General features: G+C 39.0%; 1 protein-coding gene across 7 annotated transcripts in view; it reads left to right on the top strand.

Annotated features, from left to right (window-relative positions):
• The window catches only part of myo18ab (myosin XVIIIA b), a 127,161-nt gene that overhangs the window by 63,953 nt on the left and 36,831 nt on the right, over positions 1-26,377 (top strand). For all 7 annotated transcript variants that reach the window (XM_085130740.1, XM_085130738.1, XM_085130736.1 and 4 more), the window contains 7 exons: positions 147-256; positions 4,617-4,682; positions 11,106-11,234; positions 19,505-19,648; positions 21,649-21,738; positions 22,413-22,532; positions 25,328-25,439. In XM_085130740.1, coding sequence (XP_084986866.1) covers positions 147-256; positions 4,617-4,682; positions 11,106-11,234; positions 19,505-19,648; positions 21,649-21,738; positions 22,413-22,532; positions 25,328-25,439 — 771 coding nt within the window. The remainder of the gene's footprint in view (positions 1-146; positions 257-4,616; positions 4,683-11,105; positions 11,235-19,504; positions 19,649-21,648; positions 21,739-22,412; positions 22,533-25,327; positions 25,440-26,377) is intronic.

The following is a 26,377-nucleotide window of genomic DNA, read 5'->3' as shown; positions in this document are numbered from 1 at the left end:
TAAGACTGTCCCATAGACATTCATACTTTTGTCTGTCTGTTGGCTGTTGATAAACTGCTAGCCTTTCCACCAGCTGCAGATGCTACTTTAACTTTGGTGTTCTGAGTTTGTGTGCCCTCGTCTCTGTTCTGCCTCGCTGCCTCTAGGTTATCCTGACCACATGGTTTTCTCTGAGTTTCGAAGGCGCTTTGATGTTCTGGCACCTCATCTAACCAAGAAGTATGGCCGCCACTACATTGTCACAGATGAGAAGAGGGTGAGTGCAGAGTTAGCATGATACTTGCAGTTCTGCTGTGAGTAGTTGGACTGTGACTGCTGATATAACGAAAAGTGCTCTCTTGTCACCATCCTTAGCTGTTCGTATATTAAGATACAATGTAACCATTTGCCTTGGTTTAATCAGAATAATTCATTCACAAGGGGAAATTGTTTTGTAACATTTGCTCAGGATTGTGGGAGATGTAAGGTTATTTAAAAGTAGCTGAAATCCACTGTTAAAGTGATGTGGTGTAAATGTGGGATAAATAACAGGAAATGTTACTTTTAGATCGATTATTTATGTTCTTGTAAGTCTTTTGCCTGTAAGTGAAATACTTACTCATGGGGATATCGTTTGTCTTTTTTTCACACCACAAAATCAGGTACAGTGTAGAGAGGATGAGGTCTGGACATGCGATGTTTCCCTCTTTGCCCTCCACACTTGAGTCTGTGATCACAATCCATTTATTCTTCCTGTTCTCTTACCGCTGTCATGGCTCTCCTGCTCTTGTGTGTAATTAATTATAATTGTGGGGGATGGCAGCATTCAGCCACTGTACTGAATAATTACTGATGGTGGGAACAGTTCTTTGTTTTTCTTCTCTCTGTCTTCCCATCCATCCCCTTGTGTCTTTTTTGTCTCGTTATCTTTCAGTTTCTTTTGTATAGGTGGCAGAACAGTTTAGGAACATCCCTGGGTATATGATTAATGTCTTCCCTAGTATATAGCACTTTTGCACTAAGGTGTGATTAGTCTTGCGACGATGCTGTGAGAAAACATATCTACATTAAGATCCTCTGTACCTCATGTCTTGTCTCAAAAGGTGCAGAATCTGTTTTCTAAGAATCAACATTTTGTTTTGTTTTGTAAAAAACGTAAACAAGGACATCAGACACACAGATGTGTAAAATCTCGTGCTCCTTTCTATACTGCTCTATACTACACTGGCAGTGAGGAGGCTCAAAGTTTCTTGAAGATGAGCTTAGAGAGGATATCCCACTCAGAGAGTACTAATGCTACGCATATCTCTTTATTTGAGATGTACAGTGGTCAAAAACAAAGGAGGCGAGGAAGATGGATGGAAGGTGTTGGTGTGAGATAGAGATTACTTTAGCCAGATTTAATTGGACGATAATACAATTTTTTTTTTTCACAGAGGGAGAAAGCAAGAGAGAGAGGGTTTGGTTTGCTGAGTCTGTCGGACGGTTTGTCTCTGCCAAACAAAAGCCCCCATTTTTCTCCTGCTATAGCCCAGTACTGTCTGCTCCTCTTAAGACAGCATGATGTAGCCATGTTGTCAGTGTCCATATGGTACGCCTGCCAAGAGCTTTTTAGACCAAACAGGCAAACAGCAGGGGAGAAATTTAATGCATCATCCCTGAGAAGCTTAATTCTCTCTAAAGTTTGTTACTATATTTTCCTCCTTTGAGAGGTTCCATGGTCTAGAATGCCTGGTATGAAACATCTTTTACAATCAGATCCCAGTTTCATACCTGCCTGATAGATATATCTGTCTGTCAGCTTCTTGTGAAACACAAGAGGCAGCCAAAAAAAAGGATGCTTCCAAAAAAGCTGAAAACTGAAGCTACAATATTAATAACAATATTGTTTTTTATGTCAGCTTAATTTTGTAGGTTGAAATTAAGTTTTCCTGCATTATAAAATGCAATGTGATTGTTCAAAGTCACGCTTACACACAGAATCTAAATAAACTAGGAATTTGCAAATTTTTGTACTTTTTTATACAACGCTTCAAATCAAATTCAGGACTGTTGCAATAAAGGGAACGTATGCAATTGAAAAGCCTACGTTTCCAAAAGACCACTGTGTGTAGTTCCACTTCACGTCGGGGAAAATGTTCTGAGACTAAATTTGAGCATTTTTGGTTTTTGAACAAATTTTAATTCATCAACTCCAAAACATAATCATGATGATCTGAGATCTGAAGTTTAAGTCTGATGAGTAAATTAACAACAGAATGGTTAAAAAGAAGAATTACTGAGGTGTTCAGTGAAGAAACCGCAAAAATACCGAGGACCTAAAACCCTTCTTTAAGAGGAATGCTCAAATTCTTCCTTAATTACTGCAAAAGTTCTGTAATTACATTAATCTTCTCTTGCAATTGTTCAGGAATTTCACAAAACAGATATGTGCGTGAAAGAAAGGTAGTTTTTCCAAGAGTTCTCAGAATAGATTCCCTCAAATTCAATTCAATTCAATTTTATTTATATAGCGCCAAATCACAACAAAAGTCGCCTCAAGGCGCTTCATAGATACAGAGAAAAACCCAACAATCATATGACCCCCTATGAGCAAGCACTTTGGCGACAGTGGGAAGGAAAAACTCCCTTTTAACAGGAAGAAACCTCCGGCAGAACCAGGCTCAGGGAGGGGCGGGGCCATCTGCTGTGATTGGTTGGGGTGAGAGAAGGAAGACAGGATAAAGACATGCTGTGGAAGAGAGACAGAGGTTAATAACAGATATGATTCAATACAGAGAGGTCTGTTAATACATAGTGAGTGAGAAAGGTGACTGGAAAGGAAAAACTCAATGCATCATGGGAATCCCCCGGCAGCCTACATCTATTGCAGCATAACTAAGGGAGGATTCAGGGTAAATGGTAAATGGACTGGTTCTTATATAGCACTTTTCTACTCTTTCTGAGCACTCAAAGCGCTTTATACAACTAATTCATTCACCCAAGCACTTTTTTCTGAGGTCTTTAGCGCTAAGTATCTACCATTCATACACATTCACACTCCAATGGATGCATCGGAGAGCAACATGGGGTTAGTATCTTGCCCAAGGATATTTGGCATGCAGACTGGAGCAGCCTGGGATCAAACCACCAACCTTCTTGTTAGTGGCTGATCTGCTCTGCCACCTGAGCTACAGCCACCAGGGTCACCTGGTCCAGCCCTAACTATATGCTTTAGCAAAAAGGAAAGTTTTAAGCCTAATCTTAAAAGTAGAGATAGTGTCTGTCTCCTGAATCCAAACTGGAAGCTGGTTCCACAGAAGAGGGGCCTGAAAACTGAAGGCTCTGCCTCCCATTCTACTTTTAAATACTCTAGGAACAACAAGTAGGCCTGCAGAGCGAGAGCGAAGTGCTCTAATAGGGTGATATGGTACTACAAGGTCATTAAGATAAGATGGGGCCTGATTATTTAAGACCTTGTATGTGAGGAGCAGGATTTTGAATTCAATTCTGGATTTAACAGGAAGCCAATGAAGGGAAGCCAAAACAGGAGAAATATGCTCAAAGGCTCTTACAGTGGGGGAAACAGTTACTTGATGATGAGCCCTCGCTGTTGCCTTACCAAAAAAACAGAGAAAAACAAGAACAGTATCTAATTTTTATTGCAGTTTTATTTTAATGCAGCAAAACAGAACTACAACTATTTTATTTGTAAATGGAAGAAATCTAAAATGGACATCTTTCCAGATAGAGGACGGATGATTATCGTATCTCATGGGGTGGGGATGATCATGAGAAAGGTGGTAGATCAGTCCAAAGCTTGGAGCTTGTTAATGATCTGAAGGCAGCTGGGAACATAGTGACCTTGTTGGTAACACACCATGCTGTAATGGATTGAAATCTTGCAACGCCAACAAGGTCCAAGGTCCACCTGCTCAAGAAGGTACATATACAGTTTAACAGTGAACATCTAGATGATTCAGAGAACGCTTGGGGAAAAACGTGGAACCAAAATTGAACTCTATGGCATCAACTCAGCCGTTTTTTGACAGTGATCAAACACATACTGCAAAGACAATAAGAGAGTTGCCAAAGAAGCACATTAAGGTCATGCAGTGCCCTATTCAGTGTCCAGACCTCAGTTATATAAAAAATCTGTGGATGGAGCTGAAGCAGGCTTTAAGTTGCTGAGTGGCAGCGAAGAAACCTAAAAGATTTAGCGAGTTCATGTGAAGTGGTCCAATCAGTTTGTACTTAACTGTAATTCCTTTTGTCTGGACTTTAGGTTGCTGTTCTGTGTTTTTCCCCTAAAATAAAAACCACCATAAAAGTTAGAAACTGATCATTTCTTTATAAGCAAACTTTCCAATTCAGCAGGGGATCAAACAATTATTTCCCCCACTGTACATTTAATGACACGTTTACCAAATGTAGTGTGTAGCATCACTTTTCAAACCTTGTAGTCTGTTTCCTTTTAGGGACATCGAGGTATGTGTGTGCTTGTGTTGGCTGATTCCAGAGTGGATTGGTGTTTGTTGCTATGGCACGTAACTTGCATCATTTTTAGGAGCCAGGTCACATGACCAGACATAGGTAAGGCCCGGACACAGAGCGATTGGGTTGTTTATCTATTGAGTGTTCGTTCTGCTCGTTTCCAGGCAGTGGAGGAGTTACTGGAGTCTTTGGAGCTGGAGAAGAGTAACTACCACATGGGGCTAAGCAGGGTGAGTGACGCCTCATGCAAACACTTTTCATCTCAATGTACTTCTACTATTGCAAACTCAACATTTCCTTCACAGTACTAATTCTTTTCGTGGTGATCCTCAGATTCCCCTCTTTTTTATTGCAATCCTAAAATCCAGTTCTGTCTTCTTTGTTGTCTTTACATTTGTTGTTGAAAATTAGATTTTTGTGGGTTTTCATCATCACTTTCTACACTGATGTTGATCAGCTTGTCGTCTGGCTGTTGCTGCTTCGTGTTGCTGTGAAAGAGCAAGAAAAAGTATTCAAATTCAAAAACCTTTTTATGCTTTGGCCCTTGCAGTTAAACAGATAATTAGAGCACATTTTCATTCTACTCACTAGCTTGTCTAGCAAAAGGGGCGACAGGCTCTCTGTTTCTTTTCTGTTCCTCTGCAGTGACAAAGTCTTCACACTTCCACATGTATCCTCACTCTTTTTGGGGGCAAGAGGTGATATTTTCTGCACTCTCTGTATCTTGCCAAGCAGCAGTCAAACACTGCCAGACTGTTGAGGATAAAGTGCAGCTAATCATAAGGAAAAGGGCAGGCAGTTTTTGCTAATTAGATCTGTGAATGTCTGTGGAATAAAGAACAGTCTGGGCCTTGAGCTGTCAATTATTGAAGTTTCTTGGCAGATATTGCAGAATGTTTGACCTTGCTTCAGAGTTTGACCACTAGATTCCCAAAGTTAACTTTTTAGTACCAAAGTTTTCTTTTAATCTGTGGTTTTCATATCAGTAACATTGGTAATGCCTCTTGTTTTGTAATGTTTTTACTGACAGTTGAAACACAAAGGTGTCCAACCAGCTCATGTGGGAAAGTAAAGCACCAGCTTCCCATTTAGAGAGTAAGTGGCCCAGTCTGTGGGCCACTTACTCTCCAACCAGCCTACTCCTATAATACTTAACTAAAATCTGATAAATACTCTATATTACTCATCCATCGCTTCCCATATTTCCATATTAACAATTACACAGTATGTACAGTTAGATCCGAAGGTCAGTGAAGATAAGTAAATACATTTTCTAATTCCAGATGACAGAATCAGTTCTGTTAAATTACTGCAACACTTGAGCTAGATGGACTTGATAAAGACATTAAACATGATAATCAGTTTTATCCCAGGGTGATGCGGCAGTGTTACAAAGACTTTTTTTATACTGCTGAATAGGGATGGGTATTGATACGATTTTCACGATTCCGATTCCATTTTCGATTCTGTTTAATGATTCGATTCTTTATCGATTCTTTTTAAAAAATGAGAACACTAAGGTTGATTAGCTTAGAACTTTGTTTTATATCTTCTCTTTGAACAAGATAGAAATTTAGGAGTAACATGGCCTTACAAACCCAACAGTGAGATCTTAAGAGATCCACAGCCTACGGCTCTTCAATGGGGTGTCACAGGGTCCCCAGGAAAAAAAATGTAAATGTAAAATAATAAAATAAATATTCCTCTGTAGCAATAACAAAGTGTAACATAAATTATTCTGTAGCAATTACACAAGAATATCCAGTAATGTCCCTGCCTACAATTAAACACATTCACTTACTGAAAATCATCTGCTGTGGCAAACAGCTGCAAACCTTTGACCACAAACTGAGTCACTGCTCGGTGACATTCGTCTATCCTGGCCTGAAAGGAGACGCTACCGGTAGACTGCAGCGAGAACTGCCAGCATCTGAGCCAGACTCTGTCTCTCTCATCATGGTCACCTAAATGCACAGTAATGGCAGGTTTTGTAATAAGGCAGATCGCGCTAACATAATCTGCACTGTTAGTTTATTATTTACCTGCTGCATTAACGGGAGAGGACGTGCAAACGTTACCGCTGCTGCTGGGTTGAGATTCACGAGTCGAGCGGAATTAAAAACACAACATTCATTTAAGGTCATCACGTGTTTTTTGCATATTCGTAGTGTTTCCTCCCTTAAATGAAATATCTACTTTGCAAGTATTGCAAGTTGCCCTGTTGTCATCCGTTCTCGTAAAGTATAACCAAACTTTTGAGCGTTTGAGCCGCCGTGTTTCCTGCCAGGTAAATGACGCTCCGTGGTGATGTCATTTGGGGCGACTGGAATCGATAAGGGAATCGTTTGCAAAAATGGCAAACAATTCCAAGGGATTGAAATAGTGGGAACCGGTTCTCATCAAGAACCGGGTTTCGATACCCATCCCTACTGCTGAAAGTGTTGGGCTTTGCAAATGTTCCATAAACGGTAAATGGAGTTGAGGTCAGATTTCTGAATTCAATAAACATTAGTCTTTTTAAACAAAAATTGTGTGTCCTCAAAGAATGGAGTGCCACTTCTCCTTTATGAAGAAGGTAGCTCGGTGAAGCAGCACTTCACATCACAGAATAATTTACCAACCAGTTACATCATTCTTGTAATGGTTGGAAAAGGAGAAAACACAACAGGATTAATTTAGTTAAACACATTACCTTATATCATTACATATTATTATTTATGTTATTTTATATATATATATATATATATATATATATATATATATATATATTATTTTTATTATATATATATATATTATTACTATATATATATTTGTGTATGTTATTTTTTTTAATCAGAGTAGATGGAAATACAAGAAAGACAGGCACACAAATGGCAGTAAAGAAAGTAAAAGTAAAGAGATGTTGTTGATAATTAAAGGTACATTTTCCAGCTAACGTTTGTCTGTGTTAAATAATAACACCTGCCTGACATGGTCTATGTCAGGGGTGCCAAACTCATTTTACCTGGCGGGCAACGTACAGCTCACTTTGACCTTAAGTGGGCCAGACCAGTGAAACTTCCCATTCTGTCAGTATAAAGAAGTTAATTATTTAACTGTTTTTCTACATGATGAAGAAAAAGCTGCTGTGACAAGGAAAGAAATCTGTAGGCTCGCATCTTTGGACTTAAACTGTAAGTAAAAGATGTGGAAGATGACGGCAAAAATCCTTGCAGCTGATTGCCCAGACTGTTCAGGTTTTTTTGTAATCGTAAAAAACAGAAATTTCTATAGAAAGTGGAAAAACAGAAACTTTTCTGTCATTTAAATTTTTAATGCCTAATTATTTTGTGTAGTATGAATGGCCATATGAGAGCATTTTATCAGTAGGAAAAACTGTAAGACCTAAGAAAACAAACAAACAAACGAAGTTTCTGCTTGTGCTTGTTTGTGGTGAGCAGCAGTTCAAACAAGTTAAGAGTTATAAATAACTTCAAGCACATTCTGGCCTATGAGACTCATTTAGACACTGAGCCACAGCTCTGTGCTACATGCAGATATTCAAAGACACTTTGTATATAGTTTATTTTGTGTGATATTCAATACTGAACTGTAACCTAGGAGAACACATACTAGGTTTAAGGCCTGGATATGTTTGAAACCTTTTATCCTCCACCATGAAAAATGGCTGAATATAAAAGTGGATATCACTTCAGACAGTCTCCACTATCATTGAAATGCAGCCAGATGCTGCTCATTTGATATTTTAGCTCCTTTCTTCACTTTTTCCCAACACGCTTGCATTTAAATCCAGCTCGCCGTCTCTCTGTGTACTTTGCTTGTACCACTACACTTGTTGTCTTCGGAACATCTGCCCCCCCTTAAATCTTTTGCATAATGGTACGATCCCAGCCCCCCACCTCCACCCCCGATTTTAATAATTTAAATAAATAATAATATTACATTTCATCTAAGAGACTGAGGCTCTTAATACTAGCATTGTCTTTCTCAGTATTTTCTAACAAGTCACATGTCTCGCCATCTAAAATTAAAGCAAATCACACAGATTTTTGATATTAGTTGTGTTTGGACTCTCATCAGCCTGGAGGAATTAGCAGTAACACAAGATGTGTGGGCTGTGCAGGTATTGCTGCCAACCTGTCTTTGGTGTGCAATGCCAAACTTTTTGTAGCTCTCTGCATGGTAGTATTAAACCATTCCCACACTGACACAAGGGTCTCTGAGGAGCAAAGCTGTTCATGTTTGCCGCATGTGTTGTCTCCTTCCAGGCTAGTTAGACATCATCTTCCCACGACACAAAATCCCACTGGAGCAGAATTGATTTGTGGTACCTGAATCCATTTTTGGGGAGTGGAAAAAGCATTTCTGTGCTTTTTATACCTTAGCCACTTCGTTTCCCACCAGCATCTATAGCCACAACAACATTAAGGCAGTATATAATGTATATAATGCCTCAATGACTTTTGCCTGATGGCAAAGTCATTGAATCTTTTAATACCCCATTTTACACAAAATATCAGTATTTGTAGAAATCTATAAAGCTCCACAAACATAAACAAAAGTAATTCATCATAATATTCTTTGATACTCTGGAATTTGCTATAAGCCCTGAACAAATGTTGTTGTTGTTGTTGTTGTTGTTGCAGTAAACATAGCTCACAGGCAACTGGATGAGGAACAACCTAATGCTCATTAAACCACTATATAAAAAAACAAAAAACAAAAAAACCCAAACAAAACTATAGCAGTTGCCCAGCTGGGCTGCAAATTTTGACTTGGCCTCAAAATCATAGTAGAGCACCTCACTGAACTATAACGCAGGTACCCATACAGTGATTATTGCAGAATTACATATACTCATCATGGGCATAACTGTTATTTGTAATTTAGGGTTTTTAATAATTTCTTTAAACTGCTGTTTTAGTTCCAGCGAAAGGAAGTCTTAATGCTTCAGCACACCGAGGCATTTTGGATCATTTCATGCTCCCAACTTTGTGGGAACAGTTTGGTAATGGCCCCCTTCTGTTCCAACATGACTGTGCACAAAGCAATGTCCCAGAAAGTCTATTCTGTTCATCTGGAGTTAGCGTTTTCAATGGAAGAAACATTTAGTCACCAAGTGACTTCTTCAGTCTCAGCTGACTGCAGGTTTCCCCTTCATTATAAAGAGTACATTTGATTAATGACTATGGCTACGTTCACACTGCAGGCGAAAGCGCATCATATCTGATTTTTTTTACCCTATGCGACCCATATCCGATCATGGTATGACAGTGTGAACGGCGCAAATCCGATATTTTCAAATCCGATCAGGGTCACTTTCGTATGTGGTACTGAATCCGATACATATCCGATGTTTTAGAAAGCGACTGCTGTTTGATGGTCAAGTCGCATTAAATCCGTTTTTTACGTCACTGACACGAGACAGACGCCAATTATGAGCGCCGGAGAAGACATCGCGAACGCTTCCTGGCCATCCTGTGTAGATGTCAGTGAAACTGCTGGGAAGACAATGTTGGAGAAACGTGAACATTTTATTTGTACTGTATAATCTGCAGATTCTGACAGAAATCTGCAACTATCCTTTGAAGCAGCGCTCCTCTAAAACAGCAATAAGGATCATTATTAGGTTATTTACATTATTATGTAAATAACAAAATAACTTAAAGCAAAAATTGGGAAACGTAAAGTCCGAAGTCTTTATATTAAGGGCCATCAGTCAAACAATACTGTTTGGTCTGGGTCTAAACAGAACGCGTTGTGTGTGACGTCTTCTTTTGCGCATGCGGCCACTTTCACACTAGAGCGCGTTTGCTGTCGCATTTTATTTGTAGTGTGAACGAGCAGACAAAAAAATCGGATCTGATCAAAAAATCGGAATTGAGCATTAAGAACTGCAGTGTGAACGTAGCCTAAAACTAGCCCAACTGACAAACGATGGGCTGTGAGGTCCGTTTCTTTATCATTAATATGCAAATTGTTGCTTTGAACAGCTTTTTTCCCTTAACACATGAAGTCATCATTTTAAAAAGTGCTACATTTACAAAAGTTTACACAAATAAACTACATTTATTTCTAATTACTCTGGTTATCTTTTTCTAATATTAAAATTAGAGCAACCTGGTCTCAAACACAAACCCGTATCCAACCAGGTCGAATGCCACCCATATTTCAGACAACCAAAACTTCTGGAGTACTATCGTCAGAATGACATCATGATTGTTGCCTATTGCCCAACTGGCTCCTCTAGAGATGCATCTTGGGTGAATTTGCTGGGTGATGAGGTGCTTGTATCCATTGGGGAAAAAGTACAACAAAAGTACACGCTGCGCTTCAACATACAGAGAGGAGTTGTAGTGATCCCAAAGAGCTTCAACCCCGAGCGGATCAAACATAACTTTTTCACTGACTGAGGAAGAAATAAAAGCCATTGAAGCACTGAATAAAAATATTCGGTTTGCTGAGTTGCTGATGTGGATTGATCATCCGGAGTACCCCTTTCATGATGAATACTGAACTTTGTAACTTTTATGTGATAGTTTTTCACAGCACTTTCCTTGAACTTGAACTATTAACTTCAGAGAGTTAATAATGTGAGAAAATAAAGGAGAGAGCCGGTATATGTGACACTCTTCTAACTCGTCCTTCTGCAGGTGTTCTTCAGAGCAGGGATTCTGTCCAGACTGGAGGAGCAGCGAGATTTCCAGACGAGGAGGAACATTTCTCTGTTCCAGGCTGCTTGCAGGGGATACTTAGCCAGACAGGCGTTCAAGAAGAGAAAGGTAGGACTACTTTATCATTTGGCATTTAAAAGTTAGGAATTACGTGTTGACATCTGACCAACGCTGATGACTTGCAAAAAAGATATGTCGTATATTTGCTATTTGTAAATATACTGGCTTTCCCCCTGCTGCTCGGATGATTGCCAAAGAAACAGCTCTGTTAGCTACTCTTTCCCACTGTGACTTCATCATAGTCCAACTGTCTTCTTTAACCATTCCAGTATCGATTACTGACCTTTTATCACCTTTCCCCCTCCATTTTAATTTTTCATTTTTGATTGTGTTTCGTTTTGTTCTGCATTTGCATTTATATAGCTTTGAGGTGACTGTTGTTGGGATTTGGCGTTATATTCCTTATAGGTGATTTCTGTCAGGTAGGTAGATGACAGATTGGGAGGAAAACTTTAAGGAAAGGAACTGAAGAAACTGGAGTTGCAGAAAACCCCTTTAATCTGTCTCTACCTTTTATGCCTCATTGGTATGACCTTATTATTTTACTACACTATAACCACAAAAAGCTTGATTCCTGACATTGACTTTGAATCCAGAATGAGTAGAACTATTAGGACATTACAGGCAATAAAAAACACATAATCAATCATAATCTTGAGCAGCCGTGTGTTAACATCCTTTTGGAAATGCCCTCCTGGTAATCCTCTTAAAAAACAAACACTGGATGTCATCAGTCCCCGAGGAGACATCAGGGCCAACCAGTAAGGAGCCACAAGTGCAGCCATGGCTATTATTGCCTCAAGGCCTCGGTTTGAGCCCCAGCTTTTGTGGCAAACAGTTATCTCGTATAATTGATGTAGACTGGAACTGGGTTAATTTCTTTCATGTCATTGTAAATAGCTAGTTGCTGATGTGCTGTTTATAGGCATTGGACAGAGTCTCAGACTTAGTTGTGTCAGAAGCTGGTGTTGAAGGCAAAGAGTAGCAGTGACTCTTGAGGTGAGGGACAGAACATGTCTGACAGATTAAACCCAATTTTGGGGTTAAAAACATGCATAAAAGTGTTAACCCAACTGACTAAAAGACAAACCAAGGCAATGTTTATACAACAAAAGTATGATTTTGCATTTTTTATACATATATATTTATTTTAAATGGTACAATACATTTCTAGTACCTTAAAAAGTCATTGTCCAGAAGCAGGCGTGATAATATTAAAATACAAATATTAAAAAACAAAAAAGTCTATTTACCATTTAGAAAACTAGAGTTTTCTAAATGGTAAATTATACTAGTATTTGTAGCGCCTTGCTACTACTCGATCACATTCAGACGGCACTTTTATCTACGCCTAAATGCTGTATCTAACATTCACACACACAATCTGATGGGTGCATCGGGGGAGTGCATCTGGGAATAAGTATCCTGATCAAGGATCCGAGGATACTTCAGCACTTGGACTGGATGAGCCAGAGATTGTTGCACCTACCTTACAATCGGTAGACTGGCTGCTCTACTGCCTGAGCTACAGTTGCCCCTGTTTCAATTAAAAGACCGTCAGGGGATTTCATTAGTATTTGACAGTTCCCCTGAAATAAAAGTGAGTTTGAGTTTAGATGTATTTAGGTTGCTACAAAGAAGCTTTAAGGATGTGTTACAAGTTACCTGTTGGGATGATTGTGCTTTAGTCATTTTCTTCTCTGCATGCGTGCGTGCGTTTGCGCGTGCATGTGTGTAAAATAATAACCTGACAAGTGGGAAACATTGGTGCTGTCTCGCAAAAATACACGTGGGATCTGTTGACTTTATGTGTAGCTTTACAGAAGTGTTCATGCTGCTTGTGAAACCTTTCTCATGTGTACACAAAGTTAATTTGGTACACAGTGTTTGTATTTGTGGTAAGTGTATATGTGTGTGTGTGGAGATTAAGCTTTCATTACCATTTCATTTTATCCTGTCTTGCAGCACTGGTCTCTGGGCTGCCAACAAAAATGACTTTTCAAGGGCGTTTGGCTTTCATGTTATCCCCAAAGAACTCAGTTTGAGCCTCATCTCTTGTGGCAAACAGTAATCTCATGTAATTGATGTAGAACTGGGCACATTTCTTTTACGCCGTTGTAAATAGTTTGTTTCTATTGCGCTGTTCATAGGCATCCTGGAGAGTCTCAGACTTGGTTGGAATCTCAAAGCAGATAAGAGGAAATGGCTCACACTGTAGTTTGTCTTCTAATGCAACTCAGGATGCCTTTACAAGTTCATATCATCACAGTGACATATGTCTAAAATATCTTCTCAATAAGTTACCCAGCATTTCATCACTTCAGTGCTTGTATTGTAAAGGAGCAGTAAGAAACGCTGGATTTGCACTAGAGCTCTAAAAATTACAAGAATGACACGTGAAAGTGATCCAGCATCACAGCCCTGTGAATAAACTTTAAAGACACATTAAATCCAATCTGCTTACCCATAAAACATACATTGAATGGATGTTGTTAAGCAATGAATGCCGGTGGGAGCTTTAAAGATGTAGGAGTAGATTGAACTCTGCAGTTACTGAGTCAACTGGGTGCTGGCGGCTTTTATGTAATGCTGCTCTGTAACTTTACAGACTCCGTATACTGAGTGTTCAACATTAGCCAAAAACTAATGAAACTAAAAATTAAAGATTTATCAAAGTCTGTCCTTTTTCCTTCTTACAGATGGACTTAGTTTAGAACGTGAATTTGTGCTGTAATTTGTATAACAATCAGGTTTGCTTTTTTTGTCACAAGACACCACCGGTTAGTTTGTTTACCCATCTAACCCACTTCCCTGCTCTAGGGAACCTCCTTGTTGTCTTCCAAATTCCTCATATCCTACCCCCTCTCTCCCTGAGGGAGCTGCATTCAAAGCACTCCAGGAAATAAGTGAGATGGAGAAGGGTGATGGGGAAAAGGGAAAAAAGGAAAGAAAAGCTCGAGAAAGATGAAGACTCCACTTCGCCATGGGGGAACAGACAAATAGAAGAGATCTGCTGACTGCTTTGAAGCCCTGCAGTCTGTCTCCACTCTCTCTCTTTTTCACATTCATAGGAACAGTTGAGAGTAGAGGAGCACGGGGGATTCCACTGCCAGCCAGCCGACGCTGAGCCTAATTAAACAGTTGCCTAAAGAAAGAATCCCCACTACACTTTCCCCACCCTGACAGGAAACAGGTGTATTGAGAAAGATGCTACTGCTTGTATTCAGACTAAGTGTTACTGTCACTGTCATCTATTGAAAGCATTTGAAACAAAATGTATAAGAACGTTGGATCTAAACTTTTAATGAAGTAAAATCATACAGTATGGTGAAAAAATATCTTGAGCCAGTCCTCTTTTCTCTTTGCTAGGAAAATAGGAAGCTAAATAAGACTTGAAGCTTGAAAGTAGGGCTGCCACAAACGACTTTTGATAGTCGACTAGTCACCGATTATTTTTGCGATTAGTCGACTAATCAGATCATCATCCATTGGACGTAAAAGTACAGCTTATGGCACCAGCAGCATCTGCTCTTATATAACTATCATTAGCTTACAGCTTTAAGTGTTTATGGTATGTGCTAACTAAAAATAAAGACAAGATGATAGTTTATTAAATTTTAATGAAATTTGCAGATTGTTTCGTTGAAGTTTAATAAACTCCTTGCTATCTAAAATATAACAGGACACCGGAGTATATTCTTGAGCATCTCACACTTCTTGTCTGCTTGATGTTTATTCAGCTGTGTAAAAACTATAACTTTAATCTCAGCCAAACCGATTTACTCACGAACAAATAAAATACTAAAAAAAGCCAAACAATAACATTTTTAAGTTATCTAAGTGACTTATATATCATGTTTAACCTGAGTAGCGAAAGACGCCGGTGGGTTTGAAGCCGGGAGTCCGGTGTTCTCACGGCTCTAGTGAGCCTAGCCCCCGGCTAGCTATCGAGCTAGTGGGTAACAGACGTCTCCGAAAACGTCGGAGCGCTTTTGAAAATATGTGGTGTCTTGATAAACTGAGCAGATATTTGAGGTTTACACAGCTACATTCTTGCCTGAAAATATGTTAAACGTTTATTTTGTGACCCAGAAAGAATAATAAGAGTAATATTAAAACTAACTAGCTGCCGCCATTGTTGGAAACTGAGCTGGGCTGCGCTATGAATTCTGAGACAGAGCTTCTTCTTCTGCTGCCATCTTCTGTTTCAGTCCATTATTACACTCTTAAATCCTACTACTTATTCCTGCGTCTTTTGGGATCTTACAAAGCTTCAAACGACGCGTCGACTATTAAATCAGTCGTCGACGATTCTGATAGTCGACTAATCGTGGCAGCCCTACTTGAAAGTCAGTATTTGTTATTTTGACTGTCTTTACTCTCCAACATAGCCAAAACTCTCTTAGGCTCACTATGGAAAACTGTGGTTGGGGTCCATGTCCTGACCAAAATTATGGAGAAATATTGGTGATCTTTGAAGTTGTCATTTCAAAGATAGGGACCAGGTCTGAGGCTACTTACTACTGTCTTCAAAGGATTTCAAAAGGTCCATCAAGATGAGAATAAAATAGCACCAAGACAGAGTCTGTCTGCGATTAGTTTTCCATTGAACAGGTTCAAGTTAGCACTTATATGCAATCTGTTTGCAATAATACCACAATTAACTCTAGTAAATCTAAAATCTGTTGCCATCTGCACCAGATGACCACTGATGAGCAACCACTGATCAAAAACCACTGATCAATGGCCATGAGTACAATTCAGAGAGCTGGGGAATGGCTGCAATCATTGTAAGATGGTGAAAGATGTAACACCAGTACCAGAACCATGACACAGATCTAGAAAGGAGTTTGTGTGCAAGAATATTTTAAGTTTTCTGTTATTTATTAGATTAGATTGAAATGGATGAATGAAGAACTATTTACTGAAAATAGTTTTGGTTAATTTGCAGTGAAAAATATTTGAATGGTCAAATTAACTGTAAATATGCCAAAAAAACAGACTGCTATGCTTTTTCTGATGACTAAAGATGGGATGTTTGACACTGAGGCTCTGAAGCCTGTTTCACTCTGTTGATAAAGACTGGTTCGAAGCACTTAAGGCTTGTTTCAAATGTCCGTGGTTACGTGACTGATGAGATTTGATGCTTTGTGCATCACAGTGAAACACTGGAAGTGAGGTGACTTATTCAAATCTTTAGCGCTCTTCTAAAGATCTCTTCCTCTTTGCTTCGTAGCTTTCTTCAGTGGTCAGAACTTCTCCCAAATCTTCAATCATACCTCCCATAATCATAAGTTTCAACAAGTTTTATAAGCAGTAACACTTTAACACAAGACCTGCCAGAATGGGCCATTTTGATCTGTTTTTGAAGAAGTCAAGTTGTTCATTTTCATGTTATTTCTTTTCTAGTTTTAAGCAAAGGTTGGTAAAATAAGTATTTTAAATGACTTTTGATAGGTCTGTGTAGCACAGGCCTATTGCTGGAACGCCAAGACAATTCTACTACAAAGCAAGACGCAAGTCACCAGAGCTCTTTGTGTTGCTCGTGCACGAAGGAGAGAACTGTGACGAGCGCCGTTCCTTCCGCTCGAGCCTCAGTGGCTCTCAGTTAGCTCCCTTGCAGCACCGTTCTTTATTGTGGTTACATGAATATGCATAGTCTCATTAACATATGACGTCTTACATAGGCATACATGTGAACAAAGAGTACCGTCTGTGTGTATGTGTAGGTATGCGTATGTGTGTGTGTGTCTCAAGATGTGACCCTGTGAACGACTCCCTAAAGCTGGTGCCAAGAGCCCAGCGGTCCACCTAAACAAAGGGCTTTTATACTAAGGCTACCTCCACACGTACACGGGTATTTTTGAAAACGTAGATTTTCCGTTTCCGTTTTCAAAAATAATCCCGTCCACACGTAAACGCAGAAATGAAGGAAAACGCTGCTAGGAACATGCCAAAGCAACAGGTGGCGCTATATTCCTAACCGTGTAGAAATGTTGGCCAATCAGAAGTCTAGAAGCCTCGGTGGGAAAAAGTAAACAAAGCCGGGGCATAGAAGCAGAACAGAGTCGTATGTGTGGAGGGACAGTAACTGTGTGTGTATATGTAAGCATTTAAACACTGCAGAGAGTACAATTAACAGTAACAGTATTGTAGAAATTCATTTCACCGAAACAATAACGTGGCGCACAGTGTGACGTCAAAAAAGGCGCACACCTTTGACGCTGCGTTTTCTCTGTTTTTCTCATCCACACGTAAATGCAAAAACAGAGTTTTCAAAAATATCCACCCTGGCCGGAGTTTTTAAAAATCTCAGTTTTCAGTGACCAAAAACGCCGTTTACGTGTGGACGAAAGGTGCAAACGCATAGAAAAATCTGCGTTTTCAAAAATACCCGGGTACGTGTGGACGTAGCTTAAAACAGATACAGAGTAGGTGTCCTCCTATACCATAAATCAGTAAGAGAAGGTACGACCTCTCTCATGACCCTAGGACAGCGGTCCCCAACCCCCGGGCCTTGGACCGGTACCGGTCAGTGAGTCGTTTGGTACCGGGCCGCGAGAGTATAGGCTCAGGTGTGAAATGTATAGTTTTCAGGGTTTTTATCGGTTTTCAGCATTATTTTGTTATCATTTTTATTGTTAACTCTGTTTTCCTTGGTCTTTTCACGTGTGTTATGAATAAATCTTCTTTTTTTCAGTACCGGTACTAGTTTTATTTTGTTGTATTTATCCGCGACACCTTAAAAGCCGGTCCATGAAAATATTGTCGGGCATAAACCGGTCCGTGGCGCAAAAAAGGTTGTGGACCGCTGCCCTAGGATGTGTGTGTGTATGCCAGAACCCTCTGGAAGGGAGACTGCTAAGGATCAGACATCCTATAACTATGCAATCGACTATATACCTCTAAGCATACATGAGTATATATTTCTAAGCATAAATGACAATCCAACAATATAAACCTAACAACTTTCTAGGGTTTTTGTTAGATTTATAGATTATTTAGATAATTTCATTACTGATCATAAATTTAAAATATGCATTATAATAAACTAATAAACATAGGGAACAACAAATTACACAGCAGCTGACACATGTAAATATTTAATTGTTATAGAAGAAGAACTTTATGAAAAGGTAAAAATGAATTATTACATATTATATACATATTACATATAAAATAATTATTGTAACATTAAAAGAGTTCAAATTTATCTTGCACATCTTCCTCTGATCACCTGCAGCCCTTCACCTCCTCCGCTCTTCTTCCCTGAAACCTGTCCAATTTCACTGTTTATTTCCACAGACTCTTTGCTCAGTTTAACTCTGTTCTGCTGCTTCTCTGCAAAGCCAGCAGCAGTTCTGCATGCACTCTGTCACACAGTGCCCACTCTGATCTGCTATTGTGCCAAAAAGTTGTCTCCAAAAAAGTGATTTCCGATGTTTTTGAGTGTTTTTAATGTCAATATCTTTGCTTATACGTGTTATGCCTGTAGAAGTGACATAACATTAAGTGGTTAACCTATATATACATTTTGAAAAAGGACGTGTTTTGCAAGTATCTTTATGATTCTGCCTTTATCGTACCCACTATGTGTTCTACATTATAATAAATGTCCTTTTTGGCCACTTCACATATCTTTATGGAACTGTTATCTTATTATATTTGTTGTACTTTCTGCCGCCCTCTTGCCCAGATGCCTCAGTGAGTGTTTATACCTGGATAAGTGAAGGATATATAAAAGTCACTTTGCCCACAGCTGATTGCAGCTTCTACCTGGTGACAGGAATGTTCTTTTGCCTCAAAATGACTTCATATCATTTGAGAGATCACTTTTTTGCACAACCCGTTCAGGCCTGCAGTAGCCTAATTGTTCCTCTGTTATTTAACTACAGTCCCTTATATATTTGTTTATCACATTTAGCTCACGCACATTATTACAGCATCTTTCATGACAAAATGGGGTCAACACGACCCCCTTGGTGGTTTTACTGTTAAACATTTTATAGTAAACTGACATTTCAAAATGTTGTGACACTTTCATGTGTGGGTGATAATCCTTAGAATGAATTCTTGCCTTTGTGTTGGAACTGGAGTTGAAAGTTTGTGGCCACTATAATTACAGCTGACCAGTAGATGTTACTGGTAGGATATGTCTTTGAGGCTTTGAAGCTTTAAATCTCTTTTTGGTACAATCAAGAAGAAACCTCAAAGTCTCCCCACATAGTACTTTTTTGGTTATCCTCCTTTTTGTATCTGTTAATATCAGTGTCCAGCTTTGTGGTCTTTTTCTTAATGTTGTTGTATTTGTGTGACAGATTCAGGATCTGGCAATCCGCTGCATCCAGAAGAACATAAAGAAGAATCGTGGTGTCAAAGGCTGGCCATGGTGGAAGCTGTTCACCACTGTCAGACCTCTGATAGAGGTGCAGCTCACTGAGGAACAGATCCGTGGCAAGGATGTAAGTTTAAGCACATACTGAGTTACCACCAGAGACGGGAAGTAACGGGTTACAAGTAACGCGTTGCTGTAATCCGATTACTTTTTTCAAGTAACGAGTAAAGTAAGGGATTACTATTGCAAAAACGGTAATTAGATTACCGTTACTTTCCCGTAGGAACGCTGTGTTACTGCGTTACTAAAACCGTGATTTTTTTTTGCGAGAATGTCTCATGACAGTGACGTAAGCGAGTGCGACGTTCGTGACAACAGCTGTGTGCAGATCAACAATGGATCATATATCGAGTGCAGAGAGAGTATGAGCGTGCAGCGTTTAAAGCGTGGAAGTACTGACCTTACTTTGAGTTTGATTCTATAAAAAGTGACAAAAACATTAGCGTCCGTTGTGCGTGGGAAGAAAACTTCTTTTTACAGCGAAAAAACCCCTAAACTTCCAAACAAGCACCGAGTAGCTACGACGTAATGGGAAACTTACAGAGAAACTCGCGGATTCTTCCACTGACCGCTGCACACCTGCACCAGGGTAAACTTCCGCCTACCTCACTCCTGCTTTACAGGTGAAAATAGAGCAACAGGACCGCTAGTCTTTGACTTTATTTATTTTCTGCTGTGTTTTACTTGCATTTATTTGAAAGACTGAGTGTAAACACACAAAAAAATGATATTTTATGTGCTGGAATGTGCAGAAAATAGGTTTAAATGTTAAACAAATTTCTTCCAGTCAGAGAATGTTGCAGATAATTTAATTTTTGCTTGATGCATAAAGTTAAAAGATTAAAACAAGTTTTAAAAAGAGACTTTTCCATTTGATTACATTTTGTATGATGGATTATGTAGAAAAAGTAGAATTGGGCTGAAAGATCTATCGCTTTATCACCTGTTCAGGTTGTAAATCGTGTTTTTAAAAAGTAACTAAGTAACTAAGTAATTAATTACTTTTGAAAATAAGTAATAAGTAAAGTAACGGGATTACTTTTTGGGGAAGTAATCAGTAATTAGTTACTGATTACTTTTTTCAAGTAACTTGACCAACACTGGTGGTACGTTTCTGGTATGTATCTGAAATAAAGCCGTGTGGTGATTTAATGCAGAAACATCAGTAGCCATTTTTGTGGTGGGATGTAATATTGGTGAATATGGTTATATAAACTTTGAATAATTACTTTATTTTGTATTTTACATTCAACAGTTTTAGAAATGCCTTCTCCTTAATTCTACATGACAAATCCTGAAATTATGACCAACCTGTGTAATGAAGGGTTTGTATCAAGTGTCACAGCTGTCATTTCTTCCGTGATGTTACAGATAGCCCTGCATATGTGATTTTGGAGTTTTAAACTGGATACCCTTCTTGGCGCAGCCCCAAAGGGGATATTCTTCTTCTTATTGTTGTTATGTTGGATTAAAACACATGGTTCAATTCAGTAAAATTGAGAAATTATTATTAAATTAAGTATATTTACACAATGCACTAACATGTATGCGACAGGCTACTGTAAAATACCACGTCGCGGTTTGAATTCGGACAGTCAGCATTTTCTATGAAGGCTACTCATCTATGAAAAACAGTTACCACTCAAATCAAATCAATTACACATCATAAATCTTTTACAGGTCAAAGGTTACTTAAGGGTAAATCAGTGCTGTATCATTTTAATTAATCATTTTATAATTTTACTAGTATCCATACTTTTCAAAATCATTTTTATTTTTCCCCAGGTTTTCTGCTTTTTGGGGTTGTTTTTTGAAAGCTGAGTTTCACACTGAAGTCTTCATAGTTTTTTAATAATAGCGCAATATGGTTTTAAGTAATGAGTTTTGTAATTTGTTTGTGTATTGTGAATGTAAAAGCTCGACAAGGACTGAAAATGAGCAACTAGAGGCTCTATGTGCAGCACATCAGTTTCGTGCTCCATGTTGAACTGTACTAAACTGCATTGTCCCTTTTAAATACATAAATAACTGAAACCATCTTTTGATCTTTTGCATATTCCCTCTCAGGAAGAGATCCAGCAACTCAAGCAGAAGCTAGAGAAGGTAGAGAAAGAGAGGAATGAGCTGAGACTCAACAGTGACCGTCTCGAGAGCCGGGTAAAAACACACACACACACACACACACACACACACACACACACACACACACACACACACACACACACACACTGGGAGATTTGAGTTACTCCTAAACATAATCAATAGAATTCTTTAAATTTGGGATTAACACATTTAAAATTGTTAGCATATTTCTCAAGTGTCAGAAGACAGCTAATCTGGAGTGATGTTTGCTAACATTGGTCATCTGCATCCCTGCAGAGATATAGATTTAACTACTGAATATCATTTCAATGATTTATGATGAGCGATGATGATAATTGTTAACTGTGTTTTAACAGGGTTATGATCCATTTCTGCTCAGTGAAAACAGAAGTCTTTTTCTTGAGAAACAATCACATTTTTAAGTGACCCAGACTTTTGAGCTGTTAGGCATGGTTCTTCCTTTGTCTTTTCTTAACATTTGGCCTTGTTGTTCTTATATCATCCTGCTATGACATAAAGACAAATGACAACTGAAATATAAATTCTTTCTTTAGTTAATTAGTTCTCATGTTTTACTTATCAGGTCCCAGATGATACCCTGTCTATTAGCTCCTAACAACAAATTTTACAATCACGAACTGACCCTAAAATAAAACCTCACAATTTTTGAGAGTTCTTCCAAGTTATACATTAATACAAGATTCACAATATTCACACTTAATCTTCAGATCACAGAGCTGTCAGCAGAGCTGGCTGATGAGCGCAACACTGGGGAATCTGCCTCCCAGTTGCTGGAGACAGAAACTTCTGAGAGACTGCGTCTGGAGAAGGACATGAAGGACCTGCAGGTAAAGATGGAAACATACACACATGCATGTACACTGGAGAAAAGTGTTGCCACCAGCTACTGTAATGCTGTATTTCCGGGCTACCTCATTTTGACTTCTACTTTGAGGTGAGCTCATTATTCATCCAGCTCAGAAAACTTGATATTTGGGCTTGTGAATGCACTTCATATTCAGGAGAGGAACACTCCTGAAATTGCACTGCTTACCTGCAGTTTGTGGTTTGCAGCGTGGGCCCCTTGAGCCAGGTAACAAAATTATTGCTGTGTGTGCAGGACACCCTGGCTCAGGGTGTCTGTCCCATTATTCTCGTACTGTTGCTTTGACCGTGTAATGAAATTGGACATTTTTGCTTATGCATTGCAACATATACTGAATGTTGTGGTAGCAGTATTTTTGACTATTATTTGTATTTCAAGACTGCCATTTTTGCAATAATAAATCAGAAGACGAAAGAACACCAGCGCCATTTTTGCACATGAGTAGTAATGTTAAACAGTCATGACATTTACTGCTGAATTGGTTCACTGTTTATTCAGTAAAAGAGTCTAGATACCTGAAATGATCATCAAATAAGAAACAAACTACCCAGTTTTAAGAAAATGAGACTTTCAACTTTAAATATTTACACAACTAAAAACTTTGCTGTGTGTGGCAGGGCCTGCAGAATTTGTTTGACTCAAAGGGGCTTTGGTAATGCTCCTTTGTTAATGACCAACAGACAGAGATAGAATGTTGAAATCAGTTTGGGTATAAGCAGTAGGAGAGAAAGAGTGAGGAAGGTAAGGCTAACTTAGTTTAGTCAGGGATGGTGGATATTAGGGCTGCCACGATTAGTCGACTAGTCACGATTACGTCGACTATTAAAATCGTCGATGACTGATTTAACAGTCGACGCCTCATTTGAAGCTTTGTAAGATCCCAAATGACGCAGGAATAAGTAGTAGGATTTAAGAGTGTAATAACGGACTGAAACAGAAGATGGCAGCACTGCATGTACAAGGATGCCAGCTGCCGTTAAACCCCGAAGAAGAAGAAACTGTCCATAGCCAGTGTTGCCAACTTAGCGACTTTGTCGCTATATTTAGCGAGTTTTCAGACCCCCTAGCGACTTTTTTTGAAAAAAAGTCGCTAAAAAAAGATGTGAAAGCGCATATCGCTTTTGCTCTCAACAAGCAGCGGGTGCTGTAACGCAGTCAGTTCTTTTACTCTTTTACTCTTATGCTGTTTTGTGGATCACAAGGTTTAAAACTACTTATAAACACACAAAGTAACTCCACCAAAGTGCCTATTTCGGGTCACTTTTGCCGGTCCAAGCCCGGGTAAAGGAGCAGGGTTGGAATTGTGACATTAAAAAAACAATAATTGCTAAAATAAATTTAATTTGTAGTTCTAAATAAATTCTAAATGCATTTAGGACGTTTTTTACTCACTTTATGTCTCTTCCACGATGTTATTTCTCTCTCCAACAACATAGATTACAATTACATTAGCATGACCAATTATGCAAATTAGGTGATGACGTCATTTAGAGACTTCTAGCGACTTTTAGGACAACCAATAGCGATTTTCCTTACTGAGGAGTTGGCAACACTGTCCATAGCGCAGCCCAGCTCAGTTTCCAACAATGGCGGCAGCTAGTTCGTTTTAATATTACTCTTATTATTCTTTCTGGGTCACAAAATAAACGTTTAACATATTTTCAGGCGAGAATGTAGCTGTGTAAACCTCAAATATCTGTTCAGTTTATCAAGACACCACATATTTTCAAAAGCGCTCCGACGTTTTCGGAGACGTCTGTTACCCACTAGCTCGATAGCTAGCCGGGGGCTAGGCTCACTAGAGCCATGAGAACACCGGACTCCCGGCTTCAAACCCACCACTGTCTTTCGCTACTCAGGTTAAACATGATATATAAGTCACTTAGATAACTTAAAAATGTTATTGTTTGGCTTTTTTTAGTATTTTATTTGTTCCTGAGTAAATCGGTTTGGCTGAGATTAAAGTTATAGTTTTTACACAGCTGAATAAACGTCAAGCAGACAGCTGATTATCAGAAGTGTGAGATGCTCGAGAATTTACTCCGGTGTCCTGTTATAATTTAGATAGCAAGGAGTTTATTAAACTTCACCAAAACAATCTGCAAATTTCATTAAAATTTAATAAACTATCATCTTGTCTTTATTTTTAGTTAGCACATACCTTAAACACTTAAAGCTGTAAGCTAATGATAGTTATATAAGAGCAGATGCTGCTGGTGCAATAAGCTGTACGTTTTATGTCCAATGGATGATGATCTGATTAGTCGACTAATCGCAAAAATAATCGGTGACTAGTCGACTATCAAAATAATCATTTGTGGCAGCCCTAGTGGATATGCTGGACAAAGGATGTTGAACTGCCAACAGGAGGAAGAGACGATGATCACATCGATTGATGTAAAAGAAGATGATAGAATGAAATTGAAGTAGATGATACCTAAAGGGAGAAGCATAACGAAGAAAATAAATAAGAACATGTGTTATATTTTAGTGTAGCCAAAGTCCAAGCACTGTTCATTTCACTAAGTAATATTTTTCACCCAGACCCAGTTCTGACCTTCTCTGAGCTGTGAGCAAAATTATGTTAAGGGGACCCTTCACCTGACCCCTGAGCCATGTAAACTTTTACACACAGTTAAAAATGCTACTCAAGTCTTAACACTGTAACGGACCTTTTCAAAACCACATTCTTGATTGATCTTCGTAGAGTTTTGTTGCCATTGTTATAGAAGCTGCTTGTTATCCCTAATCCACCAGGCCAAATTTGACAGCACGAAGAAAGAGATGGAGTCTATGGAGATGGAGGTGATGGAGGCTCGACTCATCCGTGCTTCCGAACTCAGTGGAGAGGTGGATGATGATGAGACAGGTTAGACACGACCTCCCCAAGCACCACAGTACTGACCAATCAGGACATAGTGATACTGATCACTCCTGGGTGTCAAGCTTCTTGTCACTCAATCAAATGAGTGCAACTTATTCATAACTCTACACAGTTCCAAATCCTGTTTGTACTTCCATAGATTTATAATTGCACGCAATAATTCACTTCCTCTCATTTTTATTGGTTGAGCCCCCTCAATACTAAGAGCTACAGTCTAGTAAACCTATACAGTTGTTTTTGTAACTATTTTAAGGTCTATGAGGGTGTACTACTGCAGCATCATTATATCGTGTATGTAATGTAACAAAGGGGGGAAAAACAACAAGGAACGTTGGTGGTTGCTACAGTTTCTCTTTCAGCAATTCTATCTTTCACTTGAGGCTTTCTAAATTCCTAAAACAAAATTAACACTTGACAATCTCTGCACAAGCTCACATCATCAAATCATTCTTGTGGTTTGTGTTATGTTTTCTGTTCCCTAAATGGACTCTACTTCACATAGCCTCGCACAGCTGTTACAGTACCAGTTATTCCAGATTGTTAGAAAAACCCAGTGTGTGTTCTTTAGTGGGGGTGCAGGAACCGCAGGGGTAATGTCCAATCGATGCTTTGACAAAAGCCAAGAAAAATCCAATGTGAAGAAGTACGTTAGAGATGGATTGGTTCAATGCAAGAAAGGAAGCAAGGACTCAGTTCATGACGGCCTGCAGGCCTGCTGCCAGCCGTCTTTGTGTGGCCTGCAGACTTTGTGAAAGAAGAATTGATTCCTCAGTGTCTCCATCTTGCAACAGCTTTTCACTTTTGTACTACAGTAAAGGAAAATGATGTAGCACCACACTCATGGAGGGGTATTTATGCAGGACTGAAGTACATTCAGTACCTGTAGGTTGCTCCTTGTGGCTATAACTGACAATTGTATAGGT

Source organism: Neolamprologus multifasciatus, chromosome 14 (genome assembly GCF_963576455.1).
Source record: "Neolamprologus multifasciatus chromosome 14, fNeoMul1.2, whole genome shotgun sequence".
In the NCBI taxonomy this organism is placed as follows: domain Eukaryota; kingdom Metazoa; phylum Chordata; class Actinopteri; order Cichliformes; family Cichlidae; genus Neolamprologus; species Neolamprologus multifasciatus.
Note: the sequence above shows the minus strand (reverse complement) of the source record. Positions and strands in the feature narration are given on the sequence as shown.